General features: G+C 47.8%; 1 protein-coding gene across 1 annotated transcript in view; it reads left to right on the top strand.

Annotated features, from left to right (window-relative positions):
• sptbn2 (spectrin, beta, non-erythrocytic 2) overlaps window positions 1-19,686 on the top strand; it is a 70,267-nt gene that overhangs the window by 33,155 nt on the left and 17,426 nt on the right. The window contains 17 exon segments of the mRNA XM_060056229.1: window positions 7,293-7,444; window positions 8,384-8,557; window positions 9,364-9,455; window positions 10,035-10,115; window positions 11,661-11,776; window positions 12,240-12,352; window positions 12,821-13,008; window positions 13,322-13,439; window positions 13,669-13,827; window positions 14,708-15,010; window positions 15,562-15,715; window positions 16,246-16,640; window positions 17,076-17,339; window positions 17,868-18,079; window positions 18,568-18,705; window positions 19,318-19,454; window positions 19,457-19,638. Of these exon segments, the coding sequence (XP_059912212.1) occupies window positions 7,293-7,444; window positions 8,384-8,557; window positions 9,364-9,455; window positions 10,035-10,115; window positions 11,661-11,776; window positions 12,240-12,352; window positions 12,821-13,008; window positions 13,322-13,439; window positions 13,669-13,827; window positions 14,708-15,010; window positions 15,562-15,715; window positions 16,246-16,640; window positions 17,076-17,339; window positions 17,868-18,079; window positions 18,568-18,705; window positions 19,318-19,454; window positions 19,457-19,638 (2,978 nt within the window).

A 19,686-nucleotide genomic window follows, 5' to 3' on the forward strand; every position in this document is an offset into this window, starting at 1 on the left:
GGGTTAGGAAGCATTTATAAATAGTTTTGTTTTCATAGCGGCGGTAGTGTTTAACTGCCTTGCGCTGTAGCGCATTACCTCACAACACGCACACGCACAAGCACACACGCACACCGTGTGTCTATCATGCTAGGAGAGAACCAGCTGGAACAGTTAGGCGGTTAAGGTGCCTTGCTAAATGTCAACCCTGTCATTAGCAGAAAAACTGCCTTTTTATATAAAAGGTCAAATTCTCGCACTTGTTGTGGGATCTTGTACTGATGTTGTGGTTTATTAGTGCTTTTGTTTGTTTGTTTCTGTCTCTGTCTATCTCTCTCTGTCTCTGTCTGTCTTTCTTTTCTCTCTCTGCGTGTCTCTCTCTCACGCTGTATCTCTGTCTCTCTCTCCCTCTGTGTACTTGTCTATGTCTATCCTTGGTTGATGATGAGGTTATGTCCTTGTGATGGACAGATCCATCCAAGGGGCAGGTACAACAAACAGTGTGAGTCACGCAGTGTATTCTGTGTACACAGTCCAGCAGTTTAGCAAGAATTACTATAACTGTCACCTTGATCAACTGATATGCAGTGACACCAAATGTTTCCACACCACACGTTTCCACCATGCTCGACAAAGATTTGCTTCACTTAAATATTAGGGGTGGGAATCTCTTTGCACCTCACGATTCGATTCGATTCCGATTATGAGGTCAACGATTCGATTCTGAAGCGATTATCGATGCATCTCGATGCAACAATTTCTTTTATGTACATTTCCATGCGTGATTTTCAAAAATAGATATATACATCTGGGTTTGCTAATCACTTCCTACTTTTGTGATGATCATTAAAGACATCAACAGATGAATTAACTTATCTAATATTTCATAAGAGAGAAAGCTTTTGTCACAAATATGACTTTCTATGAACAATGCAATAATCAATGCAGCTTGCATTATAACACAATATGGAAGCATGTAAAAAATAGGTTTCAGTTTTATTTTATTTCTAATCTTTCTTTTCTATGTCATTAAAGTTCTTGTGTCTGGCTGTGAGTTTGCGCGCATGCTATGCGTAGGCTGAATCGCAATCGTGTCAAGACAAATCAGATTGGCCAATACACACTGAAGATAAATTCAATAATTTTAAAATTATTAATTAATTATATATATATTTTTTTAATTCCTATTATTAATTTATCTGCATCGAGACAGAATCGTTCTTGCGAGAATCACGATGCATCGAAGAATCGATTATTTTTCCCACCCCTATTAAATATTTCATCTTGCGTCTGAGTAGAAATACATTTGCATGTTATTTTCATACCAACTGAAAAACTGTTACGGCATGTCTGTGTTTGATGACTCCTGACTCTCCCTCTGCTAATTGCCAATGTACCTCCACAAAATTCAGGGAGTGGTAGAAGTGCTCTAAAGCTGTAATTTGTGCGCTTCCATGAAGTCATTTAGCACCAACTATTAGCAGTAGAATTAGCAGACAACATGGGTTTGGTCCCTTCCACTAACTCAGCACTCACAAGACAACAGGGCCATGTTTGCTGGAAAAGAAAAACTGAAGCGGCTTCATTGAAGTCCTCAGATGCTGCTGCTGAGGACGGCTTTGGTGTTTGTTTGGTATAATGAGCAAACACCGCAAAGGCCAGGAGTCTGTTTGTCTTGTGTAACACCGTGCTGGTGTGGTGCTTTATGTGTGTGTCTTGCTGCACATCTCTTGCTGGGTTCCAATTGTTCCACTCTTTATTGTGCACCATTTTGTTAATTTCTTCGAAAGGTTGGGTGTACAATTGTGGTCCCTATAATAGTCCACCTCTTAAAAAAAGTGAAGGACTATTCATCCCATAAACCATTGCAAACCTTTTCCGAAGGCTTCCAAACCAATAGTTTAGCCCGCTTCTTGCATCTTACAACAGTTGTCTTTATTATAGTGTTTATATTGTTAAAGATTTGTCATACATTGTGTGTGTGTTTTTGTTTACATGTGTGTGTGTGTATGTATGTATAGTGTTTTCATAAGGCGTATAGGCTATAGTGTTGTCATCGACATGGTACGTTCCTTCGTCCTGACTGCAATGACCTCTTGCACGTCTATCAATGCCGGTTCTACCGGTTCCCACAGAGTGTGGTTGCTAAGACACTTTGGATGATATAAGGTAATAACGTGACACGTTTTTAATACATCAAGATAATGTATTCCTAGCCTTTATACTACCCAAATTACTGAATAGTACTGCTAGTGCTATATCATATATTTTATTTTGGTCATACATTATCAACATATTTTTCAAATGAATTCCTCTACAGCTCTTACAACAGCTCTCTAACTTTCGATAAGTCTAAGGGAAATCATGGTTGCTCATTGGTAAGCGATCGAGTTTAGTGGCAGCAGTTATCGAAGACTTGACTTTCGCGGGTAAGGTAAATGTTTCCAATGGTAACAGAAAGCTCTACAAATCAAGGATGTCGTCTTACACTTTAGGATTATGGGTAGTGTACTGCTTGACATCCCGAATAAACATGTTTTTCTAAAAACTTTTCTTGAACTTGTGGCTTCTACTGGGGCATATACCATAGTTTCACAATCTATTGGCTCGTGGTCAGAATGCCTTGGATGGTTACAACATTATGGCTTATAATCAAAACCTCTATGCAGAATATCGCTTCCTGACCCACACTGCTGCGCTTCATAGTGTACCCTTCCAATGGAACCCGGGCTGACTGTCACCGAGACTCTCCCTCCAGAAGCACGTCCTCCATGCTGGGCGCTGTCACGACACGACCCAGCACTGCGGGTGGAATGCAGCCCGTTCACCCCTCTCTATCTCTCTCTGTCTCTCGCTATCTCTGTCATTGTCTCTGTCTCTTTCTCTCTCTCTCTCTCTCTCTCTCTCTCTCTCTCTCTCTCTCTCTCTCTCTCTCTCTCTCTCTCTCTCTCTCTCTCCTGCTGTTCTTCACCTGGCCCACTGAAACACTCCACCTCCCTCTCAATGGTAAACTCGCATTCACCATGGAAACCGTTGTCTGTGTCCTTGTTGTTATCCATTAATGCGCGTTCATAGATTTAATGGGTGTTTCTGAGGTTTGTTTGTACCTAAACCCCCTGCTTTAAGGAGACATGCCAAAACACAGGAAACCAAAGTGTCTTTTTCCTTCTATTGGAGTCACATGATCCAATGATGTTGTGATCCTCCCACTATGCCCGTGCTAATTCCCAGATCTCTGGGAATTCTACTGACCTGAACCACCACAAACCTAAACCATACCTAATAGCTTCATTATTGTTGAACTATTCCTAAACTAACCTTCAACTCATAAAAAAACCTTCAACTAATGAACCTCATCAAAAACCATGGTAAAAGTCCTCAACCCAACCCTGAGTGTCAGTGAGACGAGCCGAGTCGTCAAGGAAGTATCTCCTTCTGAGTTCATCTTTTAAAAAGGCAACGCAAGCCAGGTGGAGACCAGGCCCTGAGGACACAATAGTCTGTCTGGGCTCTGTGTGTTCAGACCACAGCCCGAGCCCGCCTGTCACACGATATGAATACAAAAGCCATGCGTCTTCTTCTTCCGGGCCGTTGTTTTGTGTTAACGGTGACATCCAGTCCCTCCTGTCTCTTTGTTTGGTCTGGCGCTCTGAGAAACGCTTGGCTGTGGTTTTAGAGCCAAGGTCAGGGGACTAGACGGCGTCTCCTGGAGAACTGGGGCCCAGGTGTTCGAGCGGTGAGTGTCGTGTCACGTTGTGTTACGTTGTGTTACCTGTTCTGTTGTGGTCAGCAGGCCCATTTATCTTCTCTCTTTACCTCTCCTGCTCTCTGCCTCGGTCCCTCTCTGTCTCTTTCTATTTATTCTGTTTCCCTCTCTCTCTGTCTCTATGTCTCTCTCTCTCTCTCTCTCTCTCTCTCTCTCTCTCTCTCTCTCTCTCTCTCTCTCTCTCTCTCTCTCTTTCTTTGTCTCCTTGTTTCTTTCTTTGCCACTGTCTCCTTTATCTGCTCAAGCCCTTAAGCAGAAAACGACAGAGAGCTGTGGAAAGTGTTAGAAGTTATCTGCGAGCGCAGAGTTATGCTTCATTGTTACAGAGAGGCTAAAACATCCAGTTTCGTTTTATTGGTATCTGGAATATTTTTTATGAGAAGTAGTCCTGTGTGTGACTCAGCGGACCATTCCTCTGTGATCTACGGTCAGTAGCCAGTGTTCCTGTGATAATATCTGTGTCCCACTCTGAGCTCAGCCCATCTCGGAGCCACGGCAGGGTCGACTGGAAAACAATCCGCTGGGGACGAATGAATGAATGGAAAATTGCAAGTTTTCGTCGCTCATTTGAAAACATTGCATTGAATGTGTGATTGAAACCTGCTCATTGGTGGTCTAGTGTGCCAACCACATTGGTCTCTGCCCTTTGACCGACTGCCCAGTTTGTCTTCAGTCGTACTGCGCGTATAAGCACATAAAAAGGCCCATACAATGATTAATAAAGAATAAGCATGCTTGTGGTAGGTGATAAAAGCAGTTGGGGGTTTAGAGTGAGGACACCGACCACTAGAAAACAGGAAGTGATAGAGGCTGGCAGAAGAAATAATCGTTAAGTCACTGCTGTGTTCAGTCACTCCACCCCTGAAGAAGAATGTGAGTGACACTCCACATTTTCTTCTGCTTTTACCAACCCCGGGGGTGTAGCTGATCATTTCACAACGTGCTCACTATCCATTCAATTGAAACAAGATGTTTTTTTCTCATTACCATAACGACAATCCTTACCATGTTGCTGTGCGACTTCATTTGGATATTGTTACACCGGTTTTGGTAATGAGATGTTTTTTATTAATCCCAGATTATATAATCTTAAAAATATGATATAGTAGGATCCAGACAAAATGGAGTCGAATCAAAGTGTCTCCTTAAATATAGAGAAAATATGCAAAACCATTCAACACATTTAATGCATCGAAGACATTGAAAAAAAGCCAGTTCGAAGACGTTTGGGAAAGCCCCGCAGGAAGCACCTGGGCGGCTCGCTTTCTAGAATCGAAAAACGGTCCAAACATTAGTAATTCAGTGTATAGCCAGCTTCTCTCCATACACAGAGGGGGACTTCCATCAGTCTTTTAGAGTATAGTCAGCTTCTATCCATACACAGAGGGGGACTTCATCAGTCATTTAGAGTATAGTCAGCTTCTATCCATACACAGAGGGGGACTTCCATCAGTCTTTTAGAGTATAGTCAGCTTCTATCCATACACAGAGGGGGACTTCCATCAGTCTTTTAGAGTATAGTCAGCTTCTATCCATACACAGAGGGGGACTTCCATCAGTCATTTAGAGTATAGTCAGCTTCTATCCATACACAGAGGGGGACTTCATCTGTTCGTGAGCACGGACAGCGCTGTTCACTTATCAAGTTAAATGCAGTATTACTGAGCAACAGGGGCTGTGTGGAAAGGGGGAGGTGCGAGAGGGAAAATCAATAAACCAGCAGAAAGGAAGTGGGAAGGGGGGGGAGGCACCGGGCTGGGGTCTCCATGGAGACGCGTCCTGTCAAGGTGAATCGGCCACCTGTGCTGTTTGCACCTTTCCCGTGTGCAGGAGGAAGCTCTGCTGTGTCACCACACTGCTAAAGGCCTGAGATGCCCTCGGGGAGTTCATTTAATCATCCTGAAACAGAGCAACCGGCTGTCACGCCCCTTACTGTTCCACCCTAAGGGACGCTGCTTGCATTTGAGATGTTTTGACGTGTTTTACTTACTTTTATTTTATGTTCTATCATTTCCTTTTTCTGTAACATGAGCAGAATTATTTTAAACACCATTTTAAATGAAAATGTTGGTCCTTTCTAGTTTCTATACATTTTCTATACATCTTGAGCAGGGCAATTGAAATCGGAAAGAATATTCGCACAGGATTGAAAGCAATGATCTGAATCTGGGCTGGAGAACAATACAGCCCAGAATCGCATGCAGCAGGACGCATACTAAACCCTAGTTTATTCCCAGAGTGAATAGTCCGCAACCATACCGACTTCATCCAACTATTGCACATGCTTCTTTCTGGTGCTGTTTCTGTTCACTGATAATTGCTGCAGTTCCTTTAGCGTTTGGGGCTGAAGCGGGTTTGCGTCTCATTAGCAGTCACCGTGGAGTATTTCCCACTGCGTGTCCTTTGCGTTCAATAGCTAATTAGCAGCTTGGCTCTTGTGTGCTGCGCTGCCTGCTGCAGGGCTTCTCTTCCCTTCGATCTGTTGGTGGCTCGGTGCAGTTATGTCACATCCACCTCACCAGTGGTGTCTGCTGAGAGGGAGGCATACCGTAGTGAGGTAGACGGATACAGAGAGAGATAAAGACAGAGCGAGGTAGACCTATAGATGCAGAGAGAGAGGTAGACCTAAAGATACAGAGAAAGATAAATGAGGTCACCTAGCTAGGTTGACGTAGCAGGATTAGCGTCTTACTCCCCTGCTCCATGTGTCTGGGCTGCTGCTATAACTTCCTTTATTGGAATCGTTTTTCTAGGCCCTGTTTCCCATAAAAATGTATCTTATAAAGTGGCAGCAACAAGGTCAAGTAAAAACCACTGCCCAAACACAAGTGTTGTTCTGTTTGATGTGCTAAACTCATTGAAGTGGCATTCTGTTTAGCAGTGAGAAACTCAGTGCTTAGACCCAAGCGTGTTGGCGACCTTAACTCACGGCTTAAGCATAGGTGTGGTTCTGTTTGCCGAAGCTAAACTCTTGTCTTCAACTGAAGTGGAATCCTTTTATGTTGAACTCAAAACACTCCCTTGAACACAAAGGTCATTCTGTTTAGCCGGAATAAACGCACTCACTTCAAGTTGAGTCTGATTCTGTTTACTCTGAGCTTGATGCTAAAACTCAAAGTCTGGTTCTGTTTGGACGCCACCTTCCATTTTTCCCTGGGCTCTTGGTGCAGAACGTTAATTAAACATCCTTCAGGACCCAATGTCCCTGCTTGAAGGAGAGCGGATCTGGGGCTCCAGTGGTGTAAAGCCTCCACCCCACCGCCCGTCCGCTCTGTGTGCCTAGTGGACCGCTCACGATCCTGGTCAACCGCGAACAAACAAACGGCGCGGAACAAACGCAATTACAGCTGCGCAGCTGTTGCCATCTGATGTTAACACCATCTACCACCAGGAAATTACAAAGCCCCCCCCCTATCATGTTGTTATCGATTTTAATTCAGATAAGCAAGAGTGCTCAGCGCTGGGGTTTTAGTGTGGAGTGGCTGAATAGAGACATGCCATCTCTTTCTCACCCTCCTCCGCTTCCTGTTTGTGTGTTTCCTTGCAGACGAGCGTGAGGCCGTGCAGAAGAAGACCTTCACCAAGTGGGTGAACTCTCACCTGGGCCGCGTCACCTGCCGCATCGGGGACCTGTACACGGACCTGCGCGATGGACGCATGCTCATCCGCCTGCTGGAGGTCCTCTCTGGGGAGCAGCTGGTCAGTTTCCACGCCCGCCCGCCCGCCCGCAGCTGCAACAAACTAACCAGTTCTGCTACCTAGCGTGACCGCCACCTCCCCCACACGCACATGATGGCACATGACACACACACACACACAAATGCAGTCCCAAACTCACTCACACAGGCATGCACTCACATGCAGACACACGCTAATCACTCTCAAACACACACTCTCTCACTCAGGGAGCTCTTACTCACTCGTTCTCCAATTCACTCATTTCGGTACTCACACCCTCTCAATCGCAAACACACATTTGCTCTCAGTCACTCATTCAAACACTCAGTCAACCAGCCACTCTCATTAGCTCCCTCCAATGACACATGACTCAAATCTCGGAGCATGATGTCCTCCTGATGTTGCCTCAGCTGTCGTCTGCCTCAACTCTTACTCTTCCCCTTTATTCGGATTTCATTAGTTCACCGAGGTCAAACCAAGTTCCTACCTTCTGCTTCCTCAGAATATTGAATACTATACCCAATTTCCGCTACGTAACCTGTAGGCTTCCTTGAGCAAGAGGCCTCAGCTCCTCATGAGATATATCTGAAATCACTTAAGGTTGCATCTGCTAAATCAGGCTTCCTCAACCTCTCCTCCTTCTTCCATCTCTTCCTTGTTTTCCCCTCATTTTCATAACTCATCCGCTTCTCCTCTCCTCCTCCCCCGCTTCCTCTTCCTCCTCACCCTCCTCCTCCTCCTCCTCTTCCTCCACCACCTCACCCTCCTCCTACTCCTCCTCCTTCTCCTCCTCACCTTCATCCTCCTCCACACTCTCATCCTTCTCCTCCTCCACCTCCTCTTCCTCACCCTCCTCCTCCTTCTCCTCCTCACCCTCCTCCTCCTCCACACTCCCATCCGTCTCCTCCTCCACCTCCTCCTCCTCCTCACCCTCCTCCTCCTTCTCCTTCTCCTCCCCAGCCCAAGCCCACCAAGGGCCGTATGCGTATCCACTGCCTGGAGAACGTGGACAAGGCGCTGCAGTTCCTCAAGGAGCAGAAAGTCCACCTGGAGAACATGGGCTCCCACGACATCGTCGACGGCAACCACCGCCTCACCCTGGGCCTCATCTGGACCATCATCCTCCGCTTCCAGGTAGCGCCCGTCTCAACGCACACACACACGCACAATAACAAACACACACACACACACACACACACACACACACACACACACACACACACACACACACACACACACACACACACACAATAAAACACACGCACACACACACACACACACCTACCCCTCGTTTAGAACCACCTGGTGCTTGGTGAGCCAAACCACTCCCTCTATTGAATGAACCAATCTGGTCTCCGCATGCAGCCCTCTCTTTCCCCAGGCGAGAACAGAAGTCTGCCGAGTTGGCTTTTTTGGGGGGTTGAGATTCTTGGATAACGTGTTCAGTACTATTTCCACTTTCCACAGCAACCTGTCGGGGTTGTTTGAACTCATTGAAATATGAGTAAAACTAAATAAATGTGTGATAAGATAAATTCACAGATTATATAGTACAGTTGGGGAAAGGGCAGGATAGTATATCTAGTTGTGTGGTGATTTACTCCCAGCAGAAGGTTTCTGGGTCAAACCCCACTGTCAGCTGTCAATACTGAAGGTATCCTCGGGCGAGATGCCGCACCCCTACCTGCACAGTTATGACCCGTACCTTATGGACTTACCATAAGTTGCTTTAGATACGAGTGTCTGCAAGTTCATGCAAATACGCCCGTAATTGTTCTTACAGCCAAATATCTATGCAAGACCATCCTTCATGCAAAGTGTAAATTACCCATAGCACTGCGGCCTCTGTAGGGTGAGCACGTCCCAGCCTGTGTCATCATGTGGGGAGCCGTTTCTGTACGTCGTGAGCAGTGTGTTCACGTCCTGATGTCTGTCCACAGATCCAAGACATCAGCGTGGTGACAGAGGACAACAAGGAGAAGAGGTCTGCCAAAGACGCCCTGCTGCTGTGGTGCCAGATGAAGACGGCTGGGTGAGGAACCAGGGAGGCATAGGGTGGTGGTGGTGTTTGACTCCCAGCCAAAAAGGGCATAGGTTCAATCCCTCCAAGGCCACGCTAAGAGAGCAAGATGCTTAACCCTGTGCTTAACCCTTATTGTATGGTGTGCGTCCTGACACTTAAAAATAGTACTTATCCGAGCTATCTTTGTTTTGTACAGGGAATAGGTTAACCTAGCAATGTTTAGTGCTGGGCACTTGGTTTTATGAACATCCTTGCTGTACCGACAACGATGTGTTGTTTCTCCTCTTCTGACAAATGTACGCTTTGGATAAAAGCGTCTGCTAAATGCCCTAAATGTAAATGTAACCCCTACCTGCTCCTTAAGGACATGAAGCTGAGCTCCCTGCTCAGTTGCTTTAGATCCTTTAGATAAGTATATTTAGATACAAGGTCTCCCTATTGCCACAGCACAACCTCTAGCTGCTCTTTGATAAGAGTCCCTTCGGATAAAAGCATCTGCTAGTTGACTAAATAGAACATTTGGAATGAAAATGTTATTGTGTAATAGGAGACTGGAGTTTATTATTGATTCCTCTTTGTCCTTCGCAGATACCCTAATGTCAACGTCCACAACTTCACCACGAGTTGGAGGGACGGCCTGGCGTTCAGTGCCATCGTGCACAAACACAGGTCAATGACTGTTGCACATTCCACACCGTCGCCGTCACCTACTGAAACCTGCCACCCGTAGACCGGGCCTGTGTACCGATGGATACTGGGATAAGACAGATAAGAGGGCCACCAAAATCCATGTTTATAAATCTAGTGTTTATTTATGAAATTATAGATCAACGAAAAATTACACAATCGTTTTTCAAATGGAAGGACGTTTTCCATTGATAGAGGGATGTCGGATTCAGAACTTTGTCTCCAAAGTATAGATCGACCGGGAATTATGTTGACGCATGTGTCATCATACATTCATTGGCTCCAACAAGAAAGAGTAAAATTTGATGTATGTTGACCTAGATCACAGAAAGAGCACCCTACTTAGTATTATTCATAATGCAGATCCATGCTGGGAAACTCACTGGCTCCCCCTGCTGTGTACAGTGATGCTGTCATTCCTAGATGCTCATTGCCTCATTTCCTCTTGAGTCAAATAAGGGATAACCTTCTTGGTCAGGGAGGAAACTGAGCTTTTGTGTGGAGTAACTGATCTGCAGGTTGCATGTAAATTTGACCATCTCCATTTACATGTTCAGAACCTATTCAAAGCAGAGGGGTGGAGATTGTGGTCGTCGTGTCAGGTTAGAGCTAGCGGGCTGCCTGTTGAAGGATGATGCTTTTTGTCATTTTTCTTCTTCTACCTCTGAAGAAAGTTGATGTCGTCCACGTTTGGTAAGGCGTAAAATCAATTACAAATCTGTACCATCATTGGAGCGAGGCAAATTCATAGGGAGGCCACCCAGTGGCTTTGCCATTTCTAGCCCAAACTGACATCCCAGTCCCCATCCACCAGTAAGCCTGCTACAGCGAGATGCCCCACCCGCTACCTGCTCCTAAATGTATTGTGGATGTAATGCATCCACAGATCCAGGGTCAGTCCCTTCCAATATAAATACACATTTTGCATTGAAAAAATCATGGACATAAAGAAAGTCATTAACTGGTGGCACTCTGCCTTGTTGTGTACAACCCTGCGACGCACCATGACCCTATCAACCTCAGCTCACATGGCTCCCTGACTGAGAGGGTTCCACCAAAGCCACAGTCTGACATCAGCACCACTAACCGTGCCATCACAGAGACACCCAGAGACCGGGCAGAGCAGCATCCACCGTCTGGTGGTTAGAGCTGTACCACCAGCCCACTTCTGACTACTGCTATTACCCTCATCCATAATTAACAAGATGTTGTCGAAGCCAAATGCAACGTGGTGCATTGGAAGTCTTTGTTTTCTTCCCCCGAGACTCTGCATCTCTGCATTAACATGCAAGTGCAAAAATAATGTAATGATAGATCAAATAAAATATATAAATACGTTGAACATGAATAAATAAATTAAATAAATATATAAATAAATAAAAGATACGACATGTTAAAATGCTTATAACTTACAAGGAAATAATAAAGAATATTAATTACTGAGCGATTGACTCAGTTGTTCCTTCCCTCCTCTCCAGTCTGATTAAGGCTTAAACCTTCTCTTCCCTTTTCGTCTCCTCTCCTCAGATCTGACCTGATTGAGTTCGACACCCTGAAGAGGTCGAATGCCCACCACAACCTCCAGAACGCTTTTAATGTGGCGGAGAAGGAGCTGGGCCTCACCAAGCTGCTGGACCCAGAAGGTGATTAGGTCTAGTCCCTCGGGGTTGCTCTTAGTCCCAGACTGTATGTTTGTGTGTGTGCGTGTGCCTGTGTGTTTGTCTAGAGCAGATTGATAACAGCTTAGACTGTGTTGCTGCATTTGTCACCACATGCTGAGTTCACAGGGAGGATGTCCATATATGGTCAATAGTGACATGCATGGACAGCCTGGAAAGGCCGATTTGGAAATGAAAGCAATATTTACATTCCTTTCCTTGAATTTGAATGTTTGTGTTCAACTCTGGCTGTTTCCTTTGTTTCCCCCCAAATGTTTGAACATTTTCATAATTGCATGGTGCTAATTCTGACAAGAGCAGTGGTATCATATAGTGTCTGTTCATATCCAGCTGACTAATGTTCAGCTAACGATTAGAGATGCAAATTAGATAGACTGACCTTCCCTTTCTATTTCTGTCTCTCTTCCTCTCTCCCTCCCTCCCCCAGATGTGAATGTGGACCAGCCAGATGAGAAGTCCATCATAACATATGTGGCTACCTACTATCACTACTTCTCCAAGATGAAGGCTCTGGCCGTGGAGGGAAAGAGGATCGGCAAGGTCAGGCATCTCCCAATCGGCCATGTTGTCTCCCTGCTCCTGTTATCTGGTCATCATCACGCGTTCAATTGAATTCAGAGAACTTTATCGTCCCATGAGGAAATTAATTTGTTGACAAACTACCTGTCAAACAATAACGGGCCACATATGAGTTTCTAAAATCAGGGAGGCTGGATGGCCTGCTGTCATCAGGGTGTTTGATTCCCGGCCAAAAGGATCTGGGGTCAAACCCCAAAGTCCCCAGTCTACCTGCTCATTAAGATAGGTTCTGTATTCATCTCTGCCGGCGGTAAATGAGGATGTAAAAGCAGAAATACCGGACAGAATTAAAAAGTTAAAACATTAAAATAAGAATATGCTAAAACCAACAATATAAAGTCTCAGCTAAAATACGAACAAAATGAACTACTTGCTTTCCACCTGCTGTCTCACCCTCACCTGTCGCTCTCCCTCTCCCCCGCCCCGCAGGTGCTGGACTACGCCATCGAGGCAGACCAGCTGATCGACAAGTACGAGAGCCTGGCGTCGGAGCTGCTGCAGTGGATCCAGCAGACCATCCACACGCTCAACGACCGGCAGCTGGCCAACTCCCTCAACGGGGTGCAGAACCAGCTGCAGGCCTTCAACTCCTACCGCACCGTGGAGAAACCGCCCAAGTGAGTCTCAGCGGAAGGGTCTCGGTTCAATCCCCGACGTCCACAGTCTACCTGTTAATAAACTCTGCACGTTGAGGTTTAGTTGTGTATGGTGTGTCTATTTTAAATGAAATCATATGATATACATTACTTATATATATATCTTCTCATCATATTCATGATCACGATATTAGATATGATAATAGAGACATAATACCAGCACCAGAACAAGCCGGCCCTCTTCTGAACAAGGGTTATTAATCAATGATGCGCCTGGGGTGTTGGAGCTCTGGAGTGGCTGTTAAAGGGGGGTACGTCTGCTTGTTGCCCGCAGGTTCACAGAGAAGGGAAACCTGGAGGTTCTGCTCTTCACCATCCAGAGCAAGATGAGAGCCAACAACCAGAAGGTGTACATGCCCCGCGAGGGGAAGCTCATCTCGGACATCAACAAGGTGCGGGACCGCCGATGGACCACCTGTTTGAGCACAATGCAGCTCATTGAAACAACTCCTTCTCTGTTATGCATCGCCTTGTATGCACTGTGATTTACCAAACTAGGAAGTCGCATTCGTACCGTTCAAATAGATACTGCTGCTGCTGTGGTAGGAGGAAAATGTGCACATTTTCATGAATACTTTTATCATATTCACTGGCCTGTCTGGTGTTGTGATTGGTCGACAGGCGTGGGAGCGTCTGGAGAAGGCGGAGCATGAGCGTGAGCTGGCACTGAGGAACGAGCTAATTCGCCAGGAGAAGCTGGAGATGCTGGCGGCTCGTTTCGACCGCAAGGCCGCCATGAGAGAGACCTGGCTCAGCGAGAACCAGAGGCTGGTGTCCCAGGTACACACACACACACACACGCACCGTATAGATACACATGAACACACACACATGTATACATACACACGCACACACACACAAGAGGCTAGTGTCCCCGGTAGACACACACATACCCCTTATACATATGCAGACATATGAACACCCATACATATGTGCATACACATACACAGCATAGGCTTGTATCCCAGGTAGTCACACACATTCACACATACATATACAGTTAGGCTGGCACATCAATTCTTTGTCAATTCAACGTCATCATTAGAAAAGCTTAAAATGTATACAATGATTTTTTTGTGTGGGCGGGGATTGACTCAGACTTCTTCTTTAATTAATGCTCTCAATTTTTGTTTGACTACACCTTTGTGGACTGGTAGTGGCGCTGTGCAATCATTTTCTTTTCGAAGTAGAGCACATTTTAGACCATCATTCTCGAAGGGCACTGAATGTCTGGAAATAAACTTCTAAAGTTTGGCAGCATTTCAAATCCATAAAAGACGATCCAAAAAAAGCCTAACACAAACTGTGTCAACAGCAGCTGTCATGCCATAACCCCCACGCTGGTGAAAATAAAATATACACATGCATGAACTCAAACCCATATACAAACATATATACACACAAACTTACATACATACATACACACAGACACACACACACGCCTGAGGTGTGTGTGGAGAGGTAGGTAGACACACAAAAACATTTACGCATATATGCATGCACACACACACACACGCGCGCGCACACACACACACACACACACACACACACACACACACACACACACACACACACACACACACACACACAGAACCAATCGACTCAGACCCCTCAGTCTTCTCCAAACTGAACCTCCCGTCTCTCTCCCCCTCGCCGCCAGGACAACTTTGGCACGGACCTGGGCGCGGTGGAGGCGGCCACTCGGAAGCACGAGGCCATCGAGACGGACATCGGGGCGTACGGGGAGCGCGTGGCGGCGGTGGAGGCGGTGGCCCGGGAGCTGGAGGCGGAGAGCTACCACGACGTGCGGCGCGTGGCGGCCCGGCGCGACAACGTGCTGCGGCTCTGGGAGTACCTGAAGGAGCTGCTGGCGGCACGCCGCGAGCGCCTCCACGCCCACCGGGACCTGCAGCGCCTCCTGCAGGAGATGCGCTACATCATGGACTGGATGGGAGACATGAAGGTAGGCCTGAAGGGGCGGCGGGCGTCATGCTCTCACTCTCTCTCTCTCTCTCTCTCTCTCTCTCTCTCTCTCTCTCTCTCTCTCTCTCTCTCTGCTCTCTATCTCTCTCTATCTCTCTCTCTCTCTCTCTCTCTCTCTCTCTCTCTGTCACTCACACACACTCTTGCACACGTGCGTGCGCTTGGCACGCACGTGTGCTCATCATGCTCTTACACTTTTTCCCTCTCTCTCTCTCTCTCTCTCTCTCTCTCTCTCTCTCTCTCTCTCTCTCTCTCTCATTCTCTCATAATCCCCCTCTCCCTGTTACTCTACCTCTTGCCCCCCAACCTTTCTATCTTGTTCTCTTCCTCTCCCTCTCTTGCTCTCTCTTCACTCTCTCTGATGAAGATGAAATGTAGGAAAGCGTCTACAGTATTGCATGCATTTATTGATAATTGCGATCGTCAAAAAAAAGCCGTTAACACAGCACTACTCTCAACAGAACCTGACTGTTTTCAACCCTTCTCTTTAACCTGTGCTCCATGGTCCGGTCTCGTGTGTGCTCCCCTCAGGGACGGCTGCAGTCCCAGGACAGCGGGAAGCATCTGCACGACGTGCTGGACCTGCTCCAGACCCACACCCTGGTGGAGGCCGACATCTCCGCCCAGGCCGAGAGGATCAAGGGCGTGCAGGCGGCCGCCCAGCGCTTCACCTCCCAGGACCAGCGTGAGTGCCCTCACCTCTCACCCTCTCACCCTCCCACCTCATCCTCCCTACCACCAGCCTTAGTCCACTCACATACGTCCCTCTAACCCTCTGTCCTTCACCTCCTATCGTCAGCATGAGTCCCCTAACATCTAACCCTCTTAGATGGCTTCAAAGAGCAGAAGTCCATTCATTTTCCAATGTAGCACAACGTTGTCTTCAACTCAAAGTGGACATTTAAACATGTCGAGCTTGAGTTGAATTATGTAGGTCGAGGGCTCGCATTGTTAGCTAAAGGTAAATCTATCAGCAACCATAGTATGGTGATTGTGTGCATCTTTTATTTGTGTGCCGCAGCACCCAGTAGCGTATTGAGTAAGAAGAGTGCAGCATCCATTCTTTGTTTCTCCTGGTACCACCAAACAACAAACGGTGAAACTGGTATAAAAGCAGCTTAACCGTTCTGCTTATGTAAGCGGTTTCCTCCTCCACTTCCTACCTGACTCTAATCTCCTCCACTTCCTACCCCCCCCCCCCCCCCCCCCTGGCAGCATACAAGCCGTGTGAGCCGGCGCTGGTGGTGGAGCGGGTGGACCTGCTGGGCCGGGCCTACGGGGAGCTGGGCCAGCTGGCGGTGGAGCGCCGCGACCGCCTGGAGGACTCGCGGCGCCTCTGGCAGTTCCTGTGGGAGCTGGGCGAGGAGGGCGCCTGGATCCGGGAGCAGGAGCAGATCCTGGCGGCGGCGGACTGCGGCCGGGACCTGACGTCGGCGCTGCACCTGCTCAGCAAGCACGAGGCCTTCCGGGACGAGATGGCGGCGCGCTACGGGCCCCTGGGGACCAGCATCGCGGCCGGAGAGGCCCTGGTGCAGGAGGGCCACGTGGGGGCCCCGGAGGTCACGGAGAGGATCAGGGACATCAGGGAGCAGTGGGCGCACCTGGAGGAGGTAGGAATCGTCCCGAACCAGGACACACTTCCTGACACTGAGAGCCTACGACGTGTTATAAGAGCCACTATTTTAGGAGACGTTAAAATACTTTCCTTGTATTTTTGTGAGTTTGATCTCTTGTTTAGTTCGCTCTTTTGAGTCAGGGACCGGAAAAGTAATAATAATAATAATCTATTTTGGGTTTACTGTTTGATAGGAGTGTACCAAAAATGTGGACTGTTGGACCAGTGTTTGGTCGTTATCAATCTGCTTAAACAGTTGATTTAGTCGACCAATCGTAAGCCAGAAGGGTTTTAGGTCTAAGATAAGAATTCCAGTCTCTTTACATGTCTATGTCTTTTTGATTAGTTCCACTAAGAGAAGAGCTTTACAGGCAGCAGCAGCCGTGTGACTCCTCCTCCCCTCCTCCTCCCCTCCTCTCCCCCCCCCCAGACCTCCCTGCTGAGGGAGCAGAGCCTGAAGGAGGCGGTGGCGCTGCAGCAGTTCCAGACGGACGCCAGCGACATGGAGGCGTGGCTGGGGGACACCCTGCGGCAGGTGTCCAGCCAGGAGGTGGGCCACGACGAGTTCTCCACCCAGACGCTGGCCCGCAAGCAGCGCGAGGTGGAGGAGGAGATCCAGAGCCACCGGCCCGTCATCGACTCCCTCCAGGAGCAGGTGCTGGCGCTGCCCGAGGCCTACGCCCACGACCCCCAGGTACGAGGACTCCTGTCGGGGTGCACGGTGGGCTTCAGGGTCGTTTCAAAACCCGAAACATTGAACTTGTTTTTGTCAATCGCTTTATTTTACCATAATGCTGTATTATAAAGTAAATATCTAAATGTCACGGCAAATAATCAAAAGTCAAAGTTAATATAAAGTCTGGTAAGACGCATGCAATGTTAATCTGAGTTGTCATCTGACTCCACAGCTCATTTGAGCATATGTCACCCCTTTAAACATGACATTACAAAACCTGTCGAGGAACCCAAAACAGAGAGAATCTGGCATCTGGCCACTGAGAGAAAATGCACGGCCAAATCTGCAGCCCATTCTATCACTAATGACCGTAACTCTATTGACATTTCCAAAGTCCTAAAGTGCCAAAGGTCAAATGTCATTTGTACTAAATAAACTCAGGATGTCCTTTTTAGAGCCCCTAAAGTAACAAAGTTTAGACCCCTGATCCCTTGACTCATAAGCTCATGTCCGACCCCACCTCTCCCGCCCCGTCCCCCCCTCCAGGTGGACGGCCGCGTGCCCAGCATCGAGCAGCGCTTCGCGGAGCTGGAGTCGCTGTCGGCGGCGCGGCGGCAGGCCCTGGAGGGGGCGCTGGCGCTCTACCGCATGTTCAGCGAGTCGGGAGCCTGCCTGCAGTGGGTGGAGGAGAAGGAGCAGTGGCTCCACAGCATGGCCATCCCCACCAAGCTGGAGGACCTGGAGGTGGTGCAGCAGAGGTGAGCCGGGGGAGGGGGGGAGGGAGAGGGGGGGGGACGGAGAGGTAGGGGGGCAGGGAAGGGTGAGAGGGAGAGAGGGGCAGAAGGGGATGGAGGAAGGGAGGAGAGGCATGTGGGAGAGAGGGGAGAGGGGCAGAGAGAGGGACAGAGACTTTGGTTTGGGTTTCAGTAGATGGGTAGGACGCTGTCCTACAAAGGAAGTAAATACGGAAATAAATAGTCATGAATAAATAAACAAATATATATCCCATTCTGTGTTTTTACAATTCTATTGGGTGTTATATTTTTTGCAGAAGTATTTGTTTTTCTCTGAAATAGATTAAAATGTAATAAATCTGGGGTTGAATCTCAACATTAAATATATATATATATATAGAATCAAATAACTTTAATAAATGTAGTATAAATAGACCTAGAGGTACTGCCCTGTGTGTGAATAAGGGAGACCGCCTTCAGTCCTGCCTCTAACGCTGTGTTCCTGGCTGCAGGTTTGAGACGCTGGAGCCAGAGATGAACAACCTGGGCCTGCGGGTGACCGACGTGAACCAGGTGAACCAGCAGCTGCTGGGCTCAGAGAACCGGGACAAGGAGCAGATCAACAGGACCCAAGAACAGCTCAACGACAGGTCCGCACTCCCTGGGAGTGACCCCGTGTTACTCAGTGCTTTCGATAGCTGAAAACACCACGCCTCTGCCACCATTAGATCTCTGTGGGGTAGTCTCATTTAGAACATGTGACACTCTTCTGCGGATCAAGTTCTGGCCTTTCATGCTCACACAACGTTGTCTGTTTTTCATCCATCAAAAACCGTGTCATTTTCATAGACGCTCCCCCTAGTGGCTGAATACGAGAAAGCAGGTCTAGTCATTTTAATTTTGCCGGGGGGAAAATCATCCAAACGGAGGGTTTGAAAAAAGTCGACGTTTGATTGCGACGTTATCCAGACATACGCAGTCTTGGCATGCCCGTAAGGGAAGGCATGAAGTGAAACTATGTTATGCATCCATCGTTTTAAAAACATTGCTGAAAAAAATGCTAGTCTAGGCGGAAAACTTTTTAACTGAAACGCTGGGGGGGGGGGGGGGGGGTGGGGGGGGGGGGGGGGGGGGGGGAACGTGCTCTTTTCCGCTTTGAAATCTAAAAACGCTAGTACGGACAGAAAACCTAGCCGGCATGGTGAGGACATGGGCAGAAACGACTCGCCCTTCAACCCGTGTCCCCTCTCTCTCTCCTCCAGGTGGAAGGAGTTCCAGCAGCTGGCCGACCAGAAGAAGCTGGCGCTGGAGTCGGCCCTCAACATCCAGAACTACCACCTGGAGTGCAACGAGATCCAGAGCTGGATGAAGGAGAAGACCAAGGTGATCGAGTCCACCCAGAGCTGGGCAACGACCTGGCCGGGGTGATGGCCCTGCAACGCAAGCTCACCGGCATGGAGAGAGACCTGGAGGCCATTCAGGTACGGGGAGAGAGACCTCTAGGTGTATATACTACATATAGAGAGAGACCTGGAGGCCATTCAGGTACGGGGAGAGAGACCTCTAGGTGTATATACTACATATAGAGAGAGACCTGGAGGCCATTCAGGTACGGGGAGAGAGTCACCTCT

The sequence above is a fragment of the Gadus macrocephalus genome, chromosome 7 (genome assembly GCF_031168955.1).
Source record: "Gadus macrocephalus chromosome 7, ASM3116895v1".
Classification (NCBI taxonomy): Eukaryota; Metazoa; Chordata; class Actinopteri; order Gadiformes; family Gadidae; genus Gadus; species Gadus macrocephalus.